Source organism: Lontra canadensis, unplaced genomic scaffold (assembly GCF_010015895.1).
Source record: "Lontra canadensis isolate GAN:19392208 unplaced genomic scaffold, GSC_riverotter_1.0 scaffold156, whole genome shotgun sequence".
NCBI lineage: Eukaryota > Metazoa > Chordata > Mammalia > Carnivora > Mustelidae > Lontra > Lontra canadensis.
In genome coordinates this window covers 2,188,531-2,207,580 of record NW_022631150.1, presented here as the reverse complement: position 1 = coordinate 2,207,580, position 19,050 = coordinate 2,188,531, and the positions used below count along the sequence as shown (strand labels likewise).

The following is a 19,050-nucleotide window of genomic DNA, read 5'->3' as shown; positions in this document are numbered from 1 at the left end:
AGGGGTGGTGGTAATGTATCACAGAAAGAATCCACTGGCTTACTGAAGTAGGTAGTAAATCAATGTTCTTCCAGAGTTCAACTCTTTAAATTCAAGTAAGAGAGTGTCTCAAACTGATGACTTCATGTAGTAAAAGATGTCTTTGGGGTGCCTGGGTGGCTCAGTGGATTAAGCCTCTGCCTTCAGCTCAGGTCATGATCTCAGGGTCCTGGGATCAAGCCCCGCATGGAGCCCCCCATGGAGCCAGGCATCTGGCTCTTTGCTCAGCAGGGAGCCTGCTTCCCCCCCACTCTCTCTGCCTGCCTCTCTGCCTACTTGTGATCTCTCTCTGTCGAATAAATAAAATCTTAAAAAAAAAGAAAAAAGTCTTTGCTGAGACCCAAGCTGAGGTCTACAACCACCTCCACCCACCTGGTACTTTATTTTTATTGATTAGGCATCTGAGATGAGTGATGTGAATGTGATTTAGGAAGATCGAACAGTAAATGATCAGTTTGCCTAACCCACTGTAGAAATGGCACTAAGGGAAAAATCCATTACTATATAAACCATGGCATCAGTGCCCGTTAGTCAAAACCCCTACCAGGTCAGCCAGCGAACAAGTAAATCAAATAAAAACAGTCCATTCCTGAGCTGAGTGGCCCGGTTGATACGCAAGGATGGTGAGAATGAATTGTCACTTTAACAAGAACTCCAACATTGTTCCCAGGCACTCGCGGGCCTGCAACAGATTCTGCTGAAGTCCTTGAAAGGGTTTTAAATTGTTGGGAACCTCCTGGTTATGTTCTGCCAACCGAGTCTGTGGGAGCGCATTTCTGTGTAACCAGGCGGAACTGGTTGCTGCTCTGTTTTGTTCCATATGTGTCCATTTATGCAAGCTACTTTTTCCCCCTCAGCGTTTTGTTGCTTTTTTGCTTATTTGCCTAAAAGGTCAAAAACTGGTTTCTCCTCAGCTAATAATCTGTTATACATGTATTGTTCCTATTGCTTTTTCCCCTTGTCTTCCTGAGCAAGCCAGAAATCGCCAGGTAGTTACTAATCGGAAACCAAGAATAAGAAGCCACATCACTGGGCAGAAGTTTCACTGACTTGTGTGCCCCGGGGCTCATCAGATACAAAGGCTGCTGAAAAGATAATGGCGTCCTAAAACGCAGATGGAAACCGGAACCCAGCGTGGAATCCAGGCCGGTGTACTTCAACTTTCCACGTGGCATCATGCACTTGGAGCTGTCACCCTGAACTCCAGCCCTGGCGAAGTCAAAAGTGACCCGGCTGCTTCAGAGTTCAGAGGCGAACAGAGTGTCCAGATGCCCTCGAGTCCTTCAGGCTGATTCTCAGACCGCCCCTCTCGCAGGCGGCACTAAGTGTTGTCGCCCCACCTCCAGACCTCGAGGAGCCCGGAGCGGTCTCAGGGGCGGGCAGGAGCTCCCGGCCAGGTGCCTGGCTCCGCCCGCCGCTCTCGCCGCCCACACCCCGCGGCGTCAGTCGGAGCGGCTACCACGCCGCACCTGCCCGCGAGGGGGCGCGCCCGCACGTCGGTCTCCAGCGACTCCCCGCGGGCGGGCTCGCGCTCCCTCTTCCCTCCGCCCTCCGCCCTCCGCGGTCCCTCCCCACACCGCGCTCACCTGTCTGGGCCGCCGGCCCTGGAGGCGGGGGGCCGGCGGGAGCGAGGCCGGGGAAGAGGGCGGAGCGGCTCTCCGGGCGCGTCATCGGAGCACCATGGCGGAGCTAGGAGCTGGCGGCGACGGCCACAGGGGCGGCGACGGCGCTGTGCGGAGCGAAACAGGTGACTGCACGGCTGGGGCGGGCGGGGGTCCCGCGGGCGGGGAGGCGGGGGCGGCGAGCCGGATGGGTGGGCTCGCGCCGGGCACCGGCGGTCCCCTCCTCCGCCGGACCGCGGCCCGGAACGGCCGACCCCGCGCGCCGCGCACCCGGGCTCGGAGCGCGCCTGCCCTCCGCCCTCCGCTGCGCGTCGGCCGCCGCGGTTGGCCGTGTCCTAGACCCGCGGGCGACCGGCCGGCCCCAGTTCCGGTCGCCCCTCTTACGCTCCACCTCGACTTTCCCACAACAGGTGGAAACTCGCCAGCGAGCGCGGGCGGGAGGAGGAACTGGAAAACGCCGGCCGCTCCCCTCTCACCTGCCGACCCGGCTCTAATTCAGTTGAATGGGGAAATCGTATCCCCCAAACCAAACAACCAGCCGGAAAATCCTCGGCCAGGTGCGACCGACAGGATTATCCGTTTCTGGCTCCCTCGCGCCTTCCCCGGTCGAACCTGGTGCCGGGGTCGCAGGCGCCGGTGGCGCAGTGAGTGCCGGCGCGAGAGTTCAGACCCTCTCCCGGGCGGACTGAGATCGCGGAGTGGGGTGGGGGGATGGTTGCAGGTCTGGTTGCAGGACAGTGGGCCTGAGTGTGCGGGCTCGTCGGACTCGTAGATTCGTTGACTTGAAAGGGTCCTCTGAGTTCATGTTTTTAGTCCATGCACCTACCCGAGGTAGGAGGGAGTGTCGGCTCAGGTGGTAACACCGACCCGCCCCCCCCCCCGACCTCCGCATTAACATTCGGGGACCCGGGCTCACATCTTCAAGCGAGAACCAAGTTTCTCTTCCCAGCCCCGTCTTGTATGAGGACGATTTTTCCCCTTCTGATAGTTTTTTTCTTAAGAAACTGTCTTGCAAATCCCCTCCTCTCTCTTAGTTTCTTCAGTTCTTACCGGTAAGCTGTTTCTGGTACCTTTCTACACCAGGGATGAGGACAGGGAGGTAGTTTCTTATTTTAAAAAGAATTCAAATTGCAGGCTCCCCAGTTGCGCTGCGTTTTCTGCTTACACACACATAAAATCAGAATCCATTGTTTCCCTAAATGTAAGAACCTCCTCATTCTCCTACCCACCCTCCCCCCACCCAAAGACCTTTTGATTTAGATGGTATGCGTATTTTAATGCGGAAGTTCCAGAAAACCTGTAACCGTTTTTGGAAATATATCTGCTCTGCTAGGGAGAGTCTGGACACTTAAGGTCTAATGACTTAATCTCTTCAGCCAAATACCTGAGGTTAAGTCTGACAAGATGCCTTGAACTTGTTTACTTTGAAGTCATGCTACTTCCTGTAGAGTGGTTTATTTTGTCTTAATGTGTTTGGAAGATTAGGCCGTCGTTATTTTGATTGGGGTGGGGAAGGGGTGGCTTTATAGAACTTGACGGGTTGGGTGCCGGGAGGGGTTGGGGGCGGGGAGGCCCCTCTCCAAGCGGGGCAGCCGAAGAGCAGCATCCTTATTGTGAATATAAATGGTTTGGTACCTAATCTCCCACTAAGTGACTGGTTCTGAAAAAACATTGTTCCAGAAAGTTAATTCACACCAGTTTATGCTCAAAAAACAAAAAAATAAACCGTCTTCTAGAACCTACACATGGACAGCTTGTGAACTGTCAAACTACAAACTAGCATTTCAGTGTCTGAGCATGTTAACTAATGCACTGGTCATGTTTCTAACAATTAATACACAAATCATGTGACTATCAGTGAAATATTTTGTTATGAAGGGGGAACTTAATTGGCTGCCATCTCCTTCACAGAAAAAATTCTTTCACACCTTTGCTTAGAAACTCTGATTTCCGAGGGACACATATTATGTATGGTCTTTTGAATGCTTGTACTTACGATTTAAGTAAAACTTATTTCTGGCCCACATCTTTTTCCTATTTTTTGTAGCTCTAAATTAATGTTTTTGGTGTTCAGAAGTGCATATGTGAGCAGGTACCAAAAATAGAAGAAAGGTAAAAACAGATTTTTAAAATCTAGATCGAAATATTTTGAGTGAACAACTAAGGACTCCTTGAATTTTAATAACTTAGAAAGTTTTCCATATATTTAGAACATGTTATCTATATCTGAATGTAAGACTCCAATGTTAGTGCTTTATTCTTATGGACATATTTCACCTCGTACACATCCGAATGCTGCAGTTCATTATTTTTTAACAATCACAGGTTTGTATACAGGTGGGTGTTCAGGGAGGACGTAGGGACTTACGTCTTTTACCATCAAGAGGTGATTTGTTGAGGGATTAATTTTCTTTCTCTCTTTCTTTCAATTAGGTTATTTTGAGGTAATGGCCATTCTTAGGTGTCTCTTAGTTTTTTGTTTACCTGTGCAAAGACTGGTGTAATTTTAAGACAACTTTTTTTTAATTTGTAATCCCCACACAGTGTTTCATTAGTTTCAGGTGTAGAACAGTGATTCAGCATCTCTATACATTATGCTGTGCTCACTGCAAGTGTAGCTACCATCTGTCACCATGCAGTGCTAGTACGGTATCATTGCTTATACTCCCTGTGCTGTGTCTTTTATTCCTGTGATTTATTCATTCCATAACTGGAGGCTTTTTATCTCCCACTCCCTTTCCCCTCTGGCAACCATCAGTTCCTTCTCCATATTTATAGGTTTGATTCTGCTTTTTGTTTGTTTATTCATTTGCTTTTTAGATTGTACATATGAGCAAAATTATATGGTATTTGTCTTTCTCGGTCTGACTTATTTCACTTAGCATAATATCCTCTAGGTCCTAGGACAATTTAGGTTAGAATTTCAGGTGATTGTAAAAATAAGACCTGTAATTATTCATAATTATACAGTTACATATGTGTACATATCAAAGATGGGTTGAAAATTGGGGGTATACCATCTATAAAATGAAACACTTAAGGATATGGAAAGGTACTATATTAATCCGACATTTAAAAGCCATATTTCTGTCAGCACATATTTATCTTCTGCTCAAAGGTAGTCAAGCTACATTCCTTGTGGTAATACTTTTTATTTTTCTTGAGGATGAACCGTTCTTTCAACATTATTTTTCAAAAACCAAATTGACTTGGAAGCAAGTTTTTGATGTCACCACTAGAGGACATCAAGTCCTTTTTCAGGCTGTTATTTTGAGTCGTCACATAGATGAATATTCACAAACTGCCTCTGTCCAAGCTTTCGGTGTTTAATTTTTTAGTGCTCATGCTTAAGAGCTGTGGAAAGTGAGCATGCACAGCTTATTTCCCAACTTGATGCCTTCTTTTTTAAAAAGTTGACTGAATTAAGACCACATTTAAAGCTGCATCTGACTAATTCATGAGACAACGCTTTTCATGCACAGGCAATAAATTAATACCTATAATCTGAATCCTGTTGATACTCTTTTGGGGGAAATGACTCAGAACCTGGAATTGGGCTTTTCTCTCCTCAGCAGGCTCTCTGGCAGAAGAATATGGGCTTTATTTGTGATCTTGGCCATAACCTTCACGGCATTAAAGTGATCTTCATGGTTTCACTTGACTTGAAGGTTCTGCAGATACCTGCATATCAACCCTGTAAGATAGGGGCTCAGGCCACAATTTGATATTAAATCTATCCTTTCTGAAATTCAAGTCCTAAAGTTCATAATGCTTCATTCAGGCAGCTACATAACTTTCTTCCCCATTATATTATGACTAGCTCTTACTTTATATCTTGCTAAAGAGAGTATTATTAGACCAGAGCTGTGCACAGGAACATGGACTTTTTAATATCATTATTTAGGCACATGTATGAAACACTAATTTACATTGGCATATTCTCTAAAAAAAATTTCTAACATCTTTGCTTCCTGGTGCAGGAAAAACAATCCTTTGTTGAAAGGGTTTTTTTTTTTTTTTTTTTTTTAAACTCAGGTCTCATTATATTGATGTAAAAACTGAAAATATTGAAGCTTAGGATAATTTGACCAAGAAATATGTACCTTGCATATAGTAAGCAGTATGGTGGCTAGAAGGTTGACAAAGACATGCTTCTTGGATTTAGCAAGCGAAACAAAACTCATAAATAATTGTGGGTCATGAAGACTTCAGTGAAGAAAGAGCTGCTTCTGGCCATGGTCATCGGGGAGGTTATACACTTTAAAAAGTATGGGTAAATGATACATAAAGTTAAGTGGAGGAAAGAGGGGAAAAGGTGCAAACATGGAAAAGAACAAAATTTTGGTGCTATTGACTCATGTGTGAGCCTCAGAATGAAAGAGTCAAAGAAGATCAATTAGCAGTCATAATACATGGAGGCCAAATTGTGGAGTGGTTTCCGGTCAAGCTGAGAGGCTGGTATGTTATTCTGTAAACAGTGGCAAACTGTTGATGATTCTTGAGAATAATGTATCTTGATCAAAACATGCTTATTTAGTAATTCTGCACCCACGAATTTGCAAGCTTGATTGCAAAGTTTAGTAGAAAAGCTCAGCTGTGCCTTTTAACGAATGCATAGTTCCTCCATCTAGGAAAATCATTCTCTTCAGTTGACTTTTGCAACTTTAAGAATGGTAACAATAACATATGGGGAACATCGTGGAGCCAGACAGATCAGCCAAACCTCTGAAGATCAGTGAAATCTGGAAATTACCTGGCTGGTTCTCATTTTGAAGTAGGTGTGTAGACTAGAGGATGGATTAAAGAAGGAAGAGTTCAGGAATGTGTAGACCAACTCTGAGGTTCCTGCAGAAATCCAGGCAGGCTGTTGGAAATGGGGACAGAATGATGAATTCAAGATTCTACAGAGATGTGTGTGAAAGGATATGGGTAAAAAGTTGCATTTAAGATTATACTCCTGGTTGGAGTTTGGTTTATTGGTTTAAGGATGGCATGAAAGTAATCAAGAGGAGGACCTGGTTTTGGTGAGAAAAGTAGAAAATTTTCTGTTTTAAACATGGTGTAAGAGAGATGTGCAGGTAGAAATGTCTAATGGGCAGCAAGAAGTATGGGAATAGGGAGAAAAGTGGAAGCTGGAATTCTGGGATTCATTCCATAAGAGAATAATAATTGAAGCCAGGAGAGTAAGGAGAGCCTAGAAGGAAAAACTGAAAAAGGGGCGGGACAACATTCCAAGCATAGGATGGGGAAGAGCCAGCAAAGAAGATGGGCAGAGAAGCCAAAAAGATAGGAAACACATAATCTAGCAGTGCACACCTGCCAAGGGAGAGGGACAAAGAGGTCAGGGATTCAAAGAGTGAAAGAAAAGCCATCACTGTGGTTCCCGGTTAGTCACTGACTGCCCCTAGAAGAGGAATTTCACTTGGTGCAAGAGTAGGGGATGAACCAGATTGTAAGTGATTAATGGATGGGCAGTTGGAAAGACAGCCGACTTTGGAGACTGTAAAATTGGCTGGTGAAAGGGAAAACTTACAGATCCTTAAGTAGGCAGGGGACTTTTCCTCTCTCTTTAAAATTTACTTTTGCCTACGAAAAATTGACTGATATTTTGGGTGTACAATTCATTGAGTTTTGCCAAATATGCAGTCATGTAACCAACCACTGTAATCATGGACTAGAAGAGTTTTCCCGCCCCCAGAGAATTCCGTCGTGTTGCCCCTCTAGTCAGGCTCTCCTTGTTCCCTTAACCCCTGCCAGCCACTGATCTGTTCACCTTGTGTCTAGTTTTGCCTTTTCTAGAATGTTAAAAGGGGAAGCATATACCATGTAACCTTTTGAGTCTGAATTTTTTCACCTAGCATAATGCATTTGAGATTCTAACATGTTGTATGTCTCACTAGTCACTTATCGATGAGTAGTTTGCTGTTATAAGGAAGTACCATAGATTAGTAATCCATCCACCCATTGAGGAGCATTGGGTTATTTCCAGGTCTTGGCGATTATGAATATTGCTGCTGTAAACACTGACACACAGGCTTTTCTCATTATCTAAGGGAGCTAGATACCTAGGAGTGGGGTTGTTAACTCCTAGGAAAGCATATGTTTATAGGAACCTGCTAAACCATTTTCCAGAGACCCTATAATTTTGCATCCCTTCCAGCAATGTCTAAGTTCAAGTTGCTTGGCATCCTTGTCAGCACTTGATATTGTTAGGTTTTGTTTTCAATTTTTTTAGCCACTGCACCAAGTTCTTTGAGTAAAAGAGTCTAATTGCCTTCAAGTAAAATAGTGCCCTTCTGGATGCTAAATGATGCTCACTGAACTTCGAACAGCTGTGGAGATAGTGTTGCCCAGAGCGGAGGTGTAATGAGGAGATTTTTTTGGCTTTAACATTACCATCTTCTTTATTCTTCCATAGTGTTGATTTCCTGTGGAGTCTTCATTCTGGAGTTGATTATGAACAGAAGTGCCATTAGGCAGCACATCCCATACCAGTTCAAGTTCTCTTCCCACCTTAATGTCTGTCTTCCAATTCCTTGAAAGATGGCTCTCCAGAATTTGGAAAGAATGTTGTTTCAGTTACAAAGCTGGACATATTGGTCATATAACTTGTTTTATGGTCCTGGTTATTGCTTGTTTGCAGAATTTATATTGCCAAATCAACTAAAGGGTCAGCTCTCAGTTACTGAAGTGTACCTACAGTGTTTTGTAAAGGTCTCGATAGTCACTGGACTTCTAATCACTGAGCATGATCTAAGGTTCTATATGCTAAATATGTATGGTATTTTGGCTTATTTCTTTTATATAAAATCCAGCTTTAAAGGTTGTAGCTATTCAACGGGTCACTGCCTTTTTCCTTTTTAATTTTAAGTCCAGTATAGTTAACATAGTGTTACTAGTTTCAATTATACAATATAGTGATTCAGCATTTCTATACATTACTCAGTGCTCATCACAGTAAGTGTACTCTTTAAACCCTATCACCCACCCACCCACCCATCTCCCCTCTGGTAACCATCAGTTTTCTGTAGTTAAGAGTCTGTTTTTTGGTTTGTCTTTTTTTTTTTTTTTTTGTCCATTTGGTTCTTAAATTCCACATATAAGTGAAATCATATGACATTTGTCTTTCTCTGACCAACTTATTTTGCTTAGCATTATTCTCTCTATATCCATCCATGTTATTGGCCTTTTGCCTCTTTAACATCTGTTTTTGCAACGCTCTGAATTATAGTTTACAAATTTTAATGGCATCAGGTGTTTTTTCTATTCATTAAATACTAGTCTCCCTAGTATCTTGGAGAAAGAGCCAGTTAAAGAATCTATAAAATTTTCTTAGGTGCCACTTTAAATTTTGATTTGAGGATTAATATATTTCGACAGCAAGAATTCACTGCACTCAACAATTCCTCATCTTTGAAGCTCCTACAGAAACAGTTGTGAAAGAATTGTGGGAAATGCCTGGGAGAATGGACACACCTGACCAAACATTGCAGATGAACATAGGAATGCAAAACTGAGCGGAAAGGAAGTTAAGCCATGCATTTGGGATATGTGAACTGGACTTTGCGAGCATCGTTAGTAAAATGATGTATATTTAAATTTTAGAGAATTGAGATCTGATCACTTCTTGGCCTTTTGGCTAAGATCAAGTGGAGAATTGAGATCTGGAGTTTTAAACTTAGGTGACTTAAAGCTTCCCCTTTGGAGTTGGCTTTCCTGTAAAAGGAACCATCGTTTACTATGGCATAACCTCTCACATATCCCTGACACTATGTTGAAAGTAGAAAATAGCCGTATTCTAGAATAACTTTTAAACTCCAGGCTGAAATTCCAGAAGAGACCCCTTCTTTCAATGTCCGCACTCACCGACACAAGGCCCGCTTGGGTAACGTGCATAATAATAGGCTGCAGCAAAAATGTGGGGCTGCTTATCAAGGTCTTAACCCAGGCTTTTGGTTCTCAGAAGTTTTGACCTAACACACGCAACAGGACCTGGTTCCTTGCTACCCACAATCAGCTGGATTGGTTTCAGTTCAGGGCTGATGCTCTGTATGCTGACCCCCTTAACCACAGCACTGGTCGGTTCATTTAAATACAGCTCATTCCTTGGGCATAAGGTTATGTTGTTGAAATGATTATTGAGCCCCTGTGCTGTAGCATCGTCAGTTCTCAATCTTGACAGTGAGTTAAAATCACATGGGGACCTCTTAAATCTCACTGTGCCCAGGCCCCAGCTTAGGCAATTATCGGAGAATCTCTAGGGGTGGAAACCAGGTGGCTGTATGTTCTAAGACTCCCCCAGTGATTCCAATGTGTATTCAAGATTAGTTTGGATTGATTTCCTACCTACGGCTCTTCAGTGTGACCTTGGTAGATTTAATTTGGATGTGTCAGGTGTACCCTGATCAAGGAAACCGCCTAAAAATCCTAACAGCCATTGCCCTCAACCTAGTGAATTTATTATGTTTGTCTCTTATTTGGCTCCAGCAATTTTGTGAAGGAAATATAGATGTGAATATGAGTACACTTGAGTAGCAAAATATGTGCACACTGGTATGTGTATTTATGCCCTTTTATGTATAAATATGTGCAGTTAGACGGAAGGTTAGATAATGAACTTTCGGTCTGGTTCTGCCACCTTCTTCCTCCTTGCCCTCAAAAGCAGAAACTTCAATTTCAGGTAAATAAAGTTTTTCATAGCAAATTTATACTCTTCTCAGAGACTTTCATAGTGACCCATGACCTCTCATCATCACACCCCTGGCTCTGGAGACCACTCTTGTTTTTTCTGTCTGCCAGTGAATATTTGACATAAGAATGACCTCGCCATTCTCGCCTTCCACCCTACTGCACAACCTATGCTAATAGCCTGTGGGCTAATCGTTCTTTGCTTTATTTACCTCTTTTCATTCTCCTCATTAGATGTTACTTGACATAAGGCTCAGTCTGGTGACCTCTGCTCTTTTCACTTTTTCTTAAAAGTATTATTCACACTCATGACTTTGAACATCATGTCAAATTAATATTTCTAGCTCTACATGTCAGAACCTCTAGAGGCACGTCTGAGGTTTGTTTGCGTGTGCGCTTGAGGTTTTATGGTGCTCTCAGTTGTGACATGAAGCTTTTTAAGATTTTCTTTCTTTCTTTCTTTTTTTTTTTTCAGATTTTCTTTTTTTCTTTTTTCTTTTTTTTTTTCCCCCTCTTCTTTTGCTGTTGATGTGTGCATAGCTATACAAACCGGGACCACAGTGAAAAGTGGAATAGGGAATACTGGATGGGACTGATCCCTAAGGAAAAGATGGTCTTTGATTTCCCCTCTGCCCCTTCAAGGTTATACTGAAGCCATATGGTTTTGCACTCAAAAACTATTACTTTGTGCAGGACTCTGAGTCCCGTTCTCACCTCTGTCACTTGCTACTTGAGGGATTTGGGGCAAGTCATTTGACCAGGCTTTTCCTTGATTTCTTTCTTTCTTTCTTTTTTTTTTTTTTTTTAAATAAAGATTTTATTTATTTATTTGATAGACAGAGATCACAAGTAGGCAGGGAGGCAGGCAGAGAGAGAGGAGGAAGCAGGCTCCCCACCAAGCAGAGAGCCCAACTCGGGGCTTGATCCCAGAACCCTGGGATCACGACATGAGCTGAAGGCAGAGGCCTTAACCCACTGAGCCACCCAGGCATCCCTCTTCATTGATTTGTTTGCTTTTTAAAATCAGGATACAAGCCATACCTTCATTAGGCTACGGTGAGGATGAAGTGAGTTGATGCATGTCAAGTACATAAAACTGTGCCTGACATAGCACAGAGTGTGGTTATAATTAATGTGCTCACGGTAGTTAAGGACTGGTACTGCATCGTTGTGAAAATATGGGCTTCCCCTGGCATGCTAGAATGTTCCTTCAAACAAATTTTTATTTTTACTTGTGAAGTCTCAGAGAATCAGAGTGTCATGCTGATTCAAACCTGATTGTAGCTGTGTGATCATGTCGCCATGGGCTTGGCACACTGGATGGTGCTTCTCACCTGTCAAAATGTTGCATGGAATGTTCCAGTAGAAGGTTGCTGCACACAAACCTGGGAGATGCTCAGATTGTGTTGTGACTGAGTTAAAGGCCATGCCAGCCTTTCTTGACTTATTTTCCATTTCTATGGTATTCAGAAGTATTTTTTTTGACTGTGTCATAGTTCTACATTTTAAGTTCTTTCCTAAAATACTTGCCACAGAATTATTGCACTTTAAATCATAAAGATGGATTTGTTCCCTTTAAACCACAAAGATGGACTTCCCAGACTTACTTTGACTTGAAACAAGCCACTTCATTGAATATGTTTCTCTAAAAGGAAAATCTAGGAAGCGTGTACAACCTGCCTCCCACAAGGCTTTCATGAGAAGTCTGTAGTTTGTGTTTCTTGAAACAAGTACTTTCGTAGGGGATGGACGAAGTAGGTGAAGAAAATTAAGAGGCCCAAATTTCCAGTTACAGATTGTGGAGGTGAAAAGTACAGCATAGGGAATGTAGTTAATAATGTTAATAATAACTTGGTATGGCAACTACACTTGTCATGGTGAGTATTTAATGATATATATATAAATGTCCTATCACTAAGTCATATACCTGAAACTAATGTAAAATTGTATGTCAACTATAGTTAAAATGTTTTTAATTCTACATACATTGAAATAGAAAAAAATCAGTAAATTGTTTCTCTTATTAAAAATTTTTATGTGTTAAATTTTAGAAGAGACTTTCTTAAATTTTGCAGAGGCTTATTTTTTTTTTAAGACTTTATTTAGGGGCACCTGGGTGGCTCAGAGGGTAAAGCCTCTGCCTTCAGCTCAGGTCATGGTCCCAGGGTCCTGGGATCAAGCCCTACGTTGTCTGCTCGGCAGGGAGCCTGCTTCCCTCTCTCTCTCTGCCTGCCTCTCTGCCTACTTGTGATCTCTCTATGTCAAATAAATAAATAAAATCTTTGAAGAGAAAAAAAAAATAAAGACTTTATTATTTGACAGAGAGAGACACAGCAAGAGAGGGAACACAAGCAGAGGGAGAAGGAGAAGCAGGCTTCCTACCAAGCAGGGAGCCCAGTGCAGGGCTCGGTCCCAGAACCCTGGGATCATGACCTGAGCCAAAGGCAGACCCTTAATGACTGAGCCACCCAGGCACCCTACAGAGGCTTATTTATAAGATCCATAGGATATTGGGGCGGAGGTGTATGAGTCAGACCTTTGTCCCTAAGAAAATAACTCATTCAACTTATAATTTCAATATTTATCTTTTTAAAAATTTAACTCCTAAATGTTTAAATATCACTTCCTCAGATGGGTCCTAGGTTTAGATGCTCTGAATAATGCCTTCAAGATTGTGTATATAATATAGTGGACACTATGGTGATTAAACCAACATAACTTAAACCACACTTAAAATATTAAGGATTATATTATTCTTCAGTAAGAAAAATTATTAAAAATAAGAAATATTCAACATTAGAATAAACCCAGAAATTTCTTTTGCAACAATGACTTCCTACCTCTTACCATCCCTGGGAGGATGTCCTTGTTGTGTATGTAAAAGGGTATATCCATGTGCTTCATTAAAGTGACATCGTGGGGCACCTGGGTGGCACAGTGGTTTAAATCCTCTGCCTTCGGCTCAGGTCATGATCCCAGGGCTCTGGGATCAAGCCCCACATTGGGCTCCCTGCTTAGCGGGGAGCCTGCTTCCCCTCCTCTCTCTCTGCCTGCCTCTCTGCCTACTTGTGATCTCTGTCTGTCAAATAAGTAAATAAAATCTTAAAAAAAATACATAAAAACATATGAACATTTAAAAAAATAAAATAAAATAAAGTGACATCATATAAGTCCCAGGTAGATTATCAGGAACTAAAATACAAGTAGAAGAAATGGCTTCACAGTAGAAAGCATTATAATAGAGAAATGGGGGATGGAGCTATTTTTAGTCTATAAGACCTATGAGAGGGCAAATGTCTTTGAATAGAAAACCCCCCATAATCTTTGAATCCAGTGAACCTCACAAGGAAACACTACTTTGGCATTTTAGATTCAGTCTTTGGTAGTCCAGCCATACCCAGAGTGCATCCACAATAGAGTTTAAGGTCTTCAAGGAGGTTTTGGAAGAGAGGAGTACAGAATGGCACATGGAAGGAGAAGAAGGCTTTACTGAATCCAGTGTCTGGGAGCTCAGACCCAGTGGTGAAGTGCACAAAGATGACTTTTTGCTTTACGGTACACATGCTATCGGTTGTCAGTGTCCCTATCTCGAAACCCATTTATGGAACAGTTTGCAGTATTGTAATTCTTTTTAAAACAATAGCTTTTGGTTCCATAAACTTCCCTTCTTTTGTTTGTAAACCGCAAGAACCAGGTGTTTTTTCAGTGAGTCCGTGAAAGCCTGGCTCTGGGCTGTAAAGGGACTTGGGTGTTTCTTATATTAAGGGTTTCAGGGTGGGTGTCTCCCCCATCATGCCAAGATGGAAACAGGAACCAAGTAGGACTGTCTCAACCAAAAAAATTAGGAGGGTAGAAAGAATGTTATTATAACTGTGATTGCTTCTCTACAACATTGTTTGTCTCTGGAACAAGTCTTTATTTTTTTTTTTTTTAAACATATCAGTGGTTTTAGTGCCTTTAACAATGGGAGTGTGGCCACTTTGCCCAATAATAAAAAGGCAAAAGGGTCCATTTGTGGTGTTTTAGGAAGTTTGCCAAAAGGTTCCTTTTGTCATTATAATCCTTCCTCAGTTGCCTGTCTAAAATTAAGAAGAGTTTCAGGGCACCCGGGTGGCTCAGTTGGTTGAGCATCTGACTCAGTTTCAGCTCAGGTCATGATGGAGCCCTACGTTGTGCTGGGCTCCACGATCATCAGCGAGGCTGGTTGAAGAGTCTCTCCTTCTTGCCCCTCCCCCAAACTTATTCAAATACACACACTCTCTCTCTCAAATAAAATAAATAAATCTTAAAATTCACAGAAGTTTTCAGGCAGGAGTTTGGAAAGGGATATGAAAGGTAAAGGGGATTTGGAAATGAGGTTTGGGGCACTCCAAGTGTGTTTCTCAACCTGTTCGTCCTTCTGAGCTATTGTTTCTTTCTGTGTCTTTCTGTGTTGTGCCCACTAAAATCTCAGTGGCTCTAGATCAGACAAGACTAAAAGGGGATGATATTTCTCAAAAAATGTACTGGGTCGCTAGTAGTATCTATTTCTTGGAAATTAATGCTTCCTATCTTTTTTAAAGCAATTACTGATACATTAGGAATCTTTTTTGTTTAGTAGTTCCAAATTTGAAAAGCGTCTGGCTTGCTTTTAATTCTAAATATACTTGTCTCTTATCTGTATAATTTAGCTAAAGGCTTTCAGTGTTGTGGTTGGTTGCTGACAATTACACTGGATATGCTTATCTTTTTCAGTGTGGACCTTAGCTGAGTGAAAACGACCAAACCTCAAACTTACCCACCATGATTATATAATTTGCCCTTCTGTTAGGTGCTTCCTTCCCCTTGTTGATATCAGAACTATGCCTCAGAATTGTGTATCATTTTTTTCCTTTGTCAGAGTTGGTTCTATTTAATGAATAACTGTAAAGTTTAGTACCTCAAACCTTCATACACACTTTATGTTCTCATGAGAAACATGTATTATTCAGTGCCCTCCCTGTCCACATATTTATATATGTTTCTTCTGATTGAGACAGTGGGGTTACTTTATGACAATAGGGAGTAATTTTTTTAACTTGCATATCTGCACTTTCCAAAATTTGTAAGGTAGGCAGGCCAGCAGCCTGGAAACTTAGGCAAAATTTCCTCTTCTCTGGAAGAGAAAGTGCAGATTTGCAAGTTAAAAAAATTACTCCCTATAATGTTGAGGTAACCAGTTGTTATAATGATTAAAAGGATTTATTTGATAATGCTTTGATGCTGACCTGCACTGGATTCTCAAGGAGAGATCATTAGTGAAAGGTAAGAGGATTTAATAGTTCTACTCTGAGATTGCCTGAGCCCGATTGTATGAATACAATACAATTAATAGAGCATTGCAATATTGGAAATGACTTGAGTAAATAGTGTCCAGCCTCTACAGTGAAAATTGTGATCCCTGACACATAGACCTTTGACTTTTGAGTGGTATGCTTTCATCTACAGCATGTTGATTTCAGTGTGGGAATGGAGTGTCAATCTCTGTAAGGTCTCTGACCATGATGGCTGATTTTATCTATCAATTTAGCAAGTCTACAGCACCCGGTTATTTGGTCAGACACTAGTCTAAATATTGCTGTGATGATATTTTATAGATGTGATTAACATTTATAGTCACTTGACTTTAAGAAGATTACCCTCAATAATATAGGGGGCCTGATCCAATCCATTGAAGGCCTTTAGCGCAAAAACTGAGGTTTCCCAGAGAATAGGAAATTTTGCCTAAGTTTCCAGGCTGCTGGCCTGCCTGCCTTACAAATTTTGGACTTGCCAGCTTCTACGATCACAGCTGCCATTATTCCTTAAAATAAGTCTTTTAAAAAAAAATATGTCTCTTTGTATGATTTATGTATTTTTCTCCAGAGAACTAGTAGTATGTAGTATCAATAGTAGCCCAGTAGTATTTTGGGTTCTGTATCTTTGAAGAAGAAGCCTGACCGGACATATTGACCCTCAGAAAGAAAATCAGGAGTTTTCCCCCAGGATTATGTAACACATTTCAATTACTTTTTAAGAGAAACTTTTAAATTAACTTTTAAGGTAAAAACAGGATATTAAACCTCTTAAAATATCTTAATTGATGTCAGTTTTAATTTCGGTAGGGCATTTTAGGATAAAGAATTGGAAAGAGTAGCAAAGCCACAAAAGACGGGATTGGGGGCAAGTCTCAAGAAGGTCTGTAATGAATGTTGAACCCCTTGCTCTGGGCTGGGTCAGTTCTTCATTGACCTGAAGACTTAAGACAATCACTCTCCTTAAAATGCCCATAAAGTAATAAACTGAATTGCTTTACTCTTCTTCAATACTGCTGTTCTCTCACGAACGTTTAGATCTCTCTGAAGTTACAGAGCCGTAGTGTTCCATTCAAAGTAAATGGTGTCATTGAGGGAAAACTCATTTATCTTTTTCATTTTTAGTCCCCATCTTCCCTAGAATTTCTCATCTTGTAGATTTCCATGAAGTTGCTGGCGGGGGAGAGTGCGGGAAGTCTGGGAGCTGCAGGTGTAGCAATTCTGAGCACCTTCCTGTGGTAAGGGAACACTGAGGGAAGCTTCCATTGTTGGTGTATTTTAGCTTTACGTCTAAAACCTCTGGGGGGCATCAGCTGAACGAGTAAAACAATACAACTCTAGAGCTGCCTGCAAAAAACAGAGCTCTGTGAAGTGTAAATAAGGCCGGCGGGGGTGGGGGGGGGGTGGGCGGGGAAGGCTTCTGAAGCTCTCTCAGGCTTTTTCTTTATGCCAGAGTGTTTCTCCCTGGGCATCTAACTGCCCTTAGGTTCTCATCCTGTTGTGGATTCAATTGTGGGATCAGAAGAGACTCTGTAAAGACATAAGAATCCAACCTGGACACAACGTGTTCATTCAGCACCGTCATCCCAGGTCCGTGTTTGTGCATGGCCATCTTCAGTGACAGAAGGCACAGCTTGTTACCTTCTGGTAGCTTCCAGTCACCCGGCCTCATTCTGCCTTCCAGCACTACCCTAAAAGTAGAAATGCCTCCCCATGTTAACCTTTAATACAGTTACCTTGCTTCTCCAGATCTTGCCCTGTTTTCTTCAGAGGAAAATGTACCTTCTTTCCAATGATCTCCTCTATTATAGCCTAGAATTTTGGCAGGTCCTAGGCTGCTCTCTTTCGAGTGTGTTCTAATTTATCACCCTTTGGAAATACCTAGTTCAGGAAATGTGATCCGAGGACCCCCAAGCAGAGAAGGCTCTTCTGCTTACTCAGCGAGCTGGACATCTGCTGATACACCTGTGTTACTGTTAGGACTTTCACTGCCTCATCATGCCGATCGTATGTCGAGACTCGCTGTCCACGCACCCTCCTTCTGTGCAGCTCCTGAAGCTTGGCTGGGTTGTCTTCTGTGCCTGTGCAGCTGGACTTAAAAAGAGGGGTTCGTATTTATTGTTACTAAGTCTTTTTTAGCGATAGCCCATTATTTTGATCTGTTGATGATTTTGGCCCTGAGTCTAGCCATCTCTCTGTTTTATCTACAGATATAAAACCCTCGTTCTCCTCTAAATCTTTAATAAAACACCACCTTTCCTTCCCGTTGCCCACTTGTCCACACTCATCTGGGCTTTGGCAGCAACTCGGTGTCCATCCTCATCCCCCTGAAATAAGTCTTCCACGCTGCTAGGGCCTGCCTGTTTGAAAAACAAACACAAGTGAGTGCTCATTTTCCTTTTTTGGCCTTCTATCCCCACAGTCACCGCGTGAGACACTTTTCTCCACCTGGGCAGAGAACTTAGGGAACTGGTTTTTCGTAAGTCTCACTCCTCCTTTTCAACCCATCCTCCACCAGACTGGCCGGTCTGGATCAAGCATTTCATTATCAACACTCCTGAATGCCCCCTCCCCTGCCTCTGTTACATGGGAGAACCTTGTATGATTTGCCTACTGCCTCCCCTCTGATGTCATTGCCCAAACCACCCCCCCCTTGCACTTTTGACATGATTTCTGCCTCCTAAAGCAAGACAGGGGGCCACAGTTCCTCAGTTTCCTTACCTTTCTAGTGGTGTGGCTCAAAAAATAAAACGAAATCTGTAACTGCTCACAGACCAATGATAGGTCAGGTAACGGAGACACACAGGCCTGGCTGTCCGTCTGATTCTCCTGTTGAATCCAGCAATTGATTTCTTTGCCTCCTTTTGAATCTGTAAAATTGGATTTATAACCTCCCAAGGGTGTCACTATTAGAGGAGAGGATGTTTGCCCATCTTAACTCGTGTCCAGGAATTCAGCAGTTCATGCAGTGTACATTAGGTATCAGCAGTGGGAATAATGAACGTTAGAACAGCCCGAGGACATTCTAACCTAGGTTCCTGGGTTCCAAGTTTAATGTGGCATTTTATAATATTAGCAACTTAGCTAGTGATCCCTCATGTTTAGGAAGGAGTTTTAAAGCTTGGTATCCATACCTTATGTTCAGATAAGTGAATCCTCAGGGTTTAAAATTTTTTTACAGTGGGGCAGACATGGGAAAATGGGCTCTGCTGGCACCACAAAGTGCTCACCACACAGCAGAGATTTATGGAAATGTTATAAAAGGCACGGCAGGGACCTTGGACTTCTTGGTTGCTGGCATGCCACTGCTAGAGTAGTATTTACTGTTTTTCTTAGTGCCTGTTAACAAAAGGTGGTAAAATAAAGATCAAAGCGAACCTGCCTTTTGA

At 42.4% G+C, this 19,050-nt stretch overlaps 1 protein-coding gene across 3 annotated transcripts in view; it reads left to right on the top strand.

Annotated features, from left to right (window-relative positions):
• Window positions 1-1,634: 1,634 nt before the first annotated feature.
• Window positions 1,635-19,050, top strand: part of MAP7 (microtubule associated protein 7) — a 167,040-nt gene continuing 149,624 nt past the window's right edge. Inside the window, exons 1-2 of one of the 3 annotated variants that reach the window (XM_032844829.1) lie at window positions 1,635-1,786; window positions 2,072-2,218. In XM_032844829.1, the coding sequence (XP_032700720.1) occupies window positions 1,720-1,786; window positions 2,072-2,218 (214 nt within the window). In that variant the 5' untranslated portion in view covers window positions 1,635-1,719. The remainder of the gene's footprint in view (window positions 1,787-2,071; window positions 2,219-19,050) is intronic. The other 2 variants (XM_032844835.1, XM_032844836.1) reach the window with 2 other exon arrangements.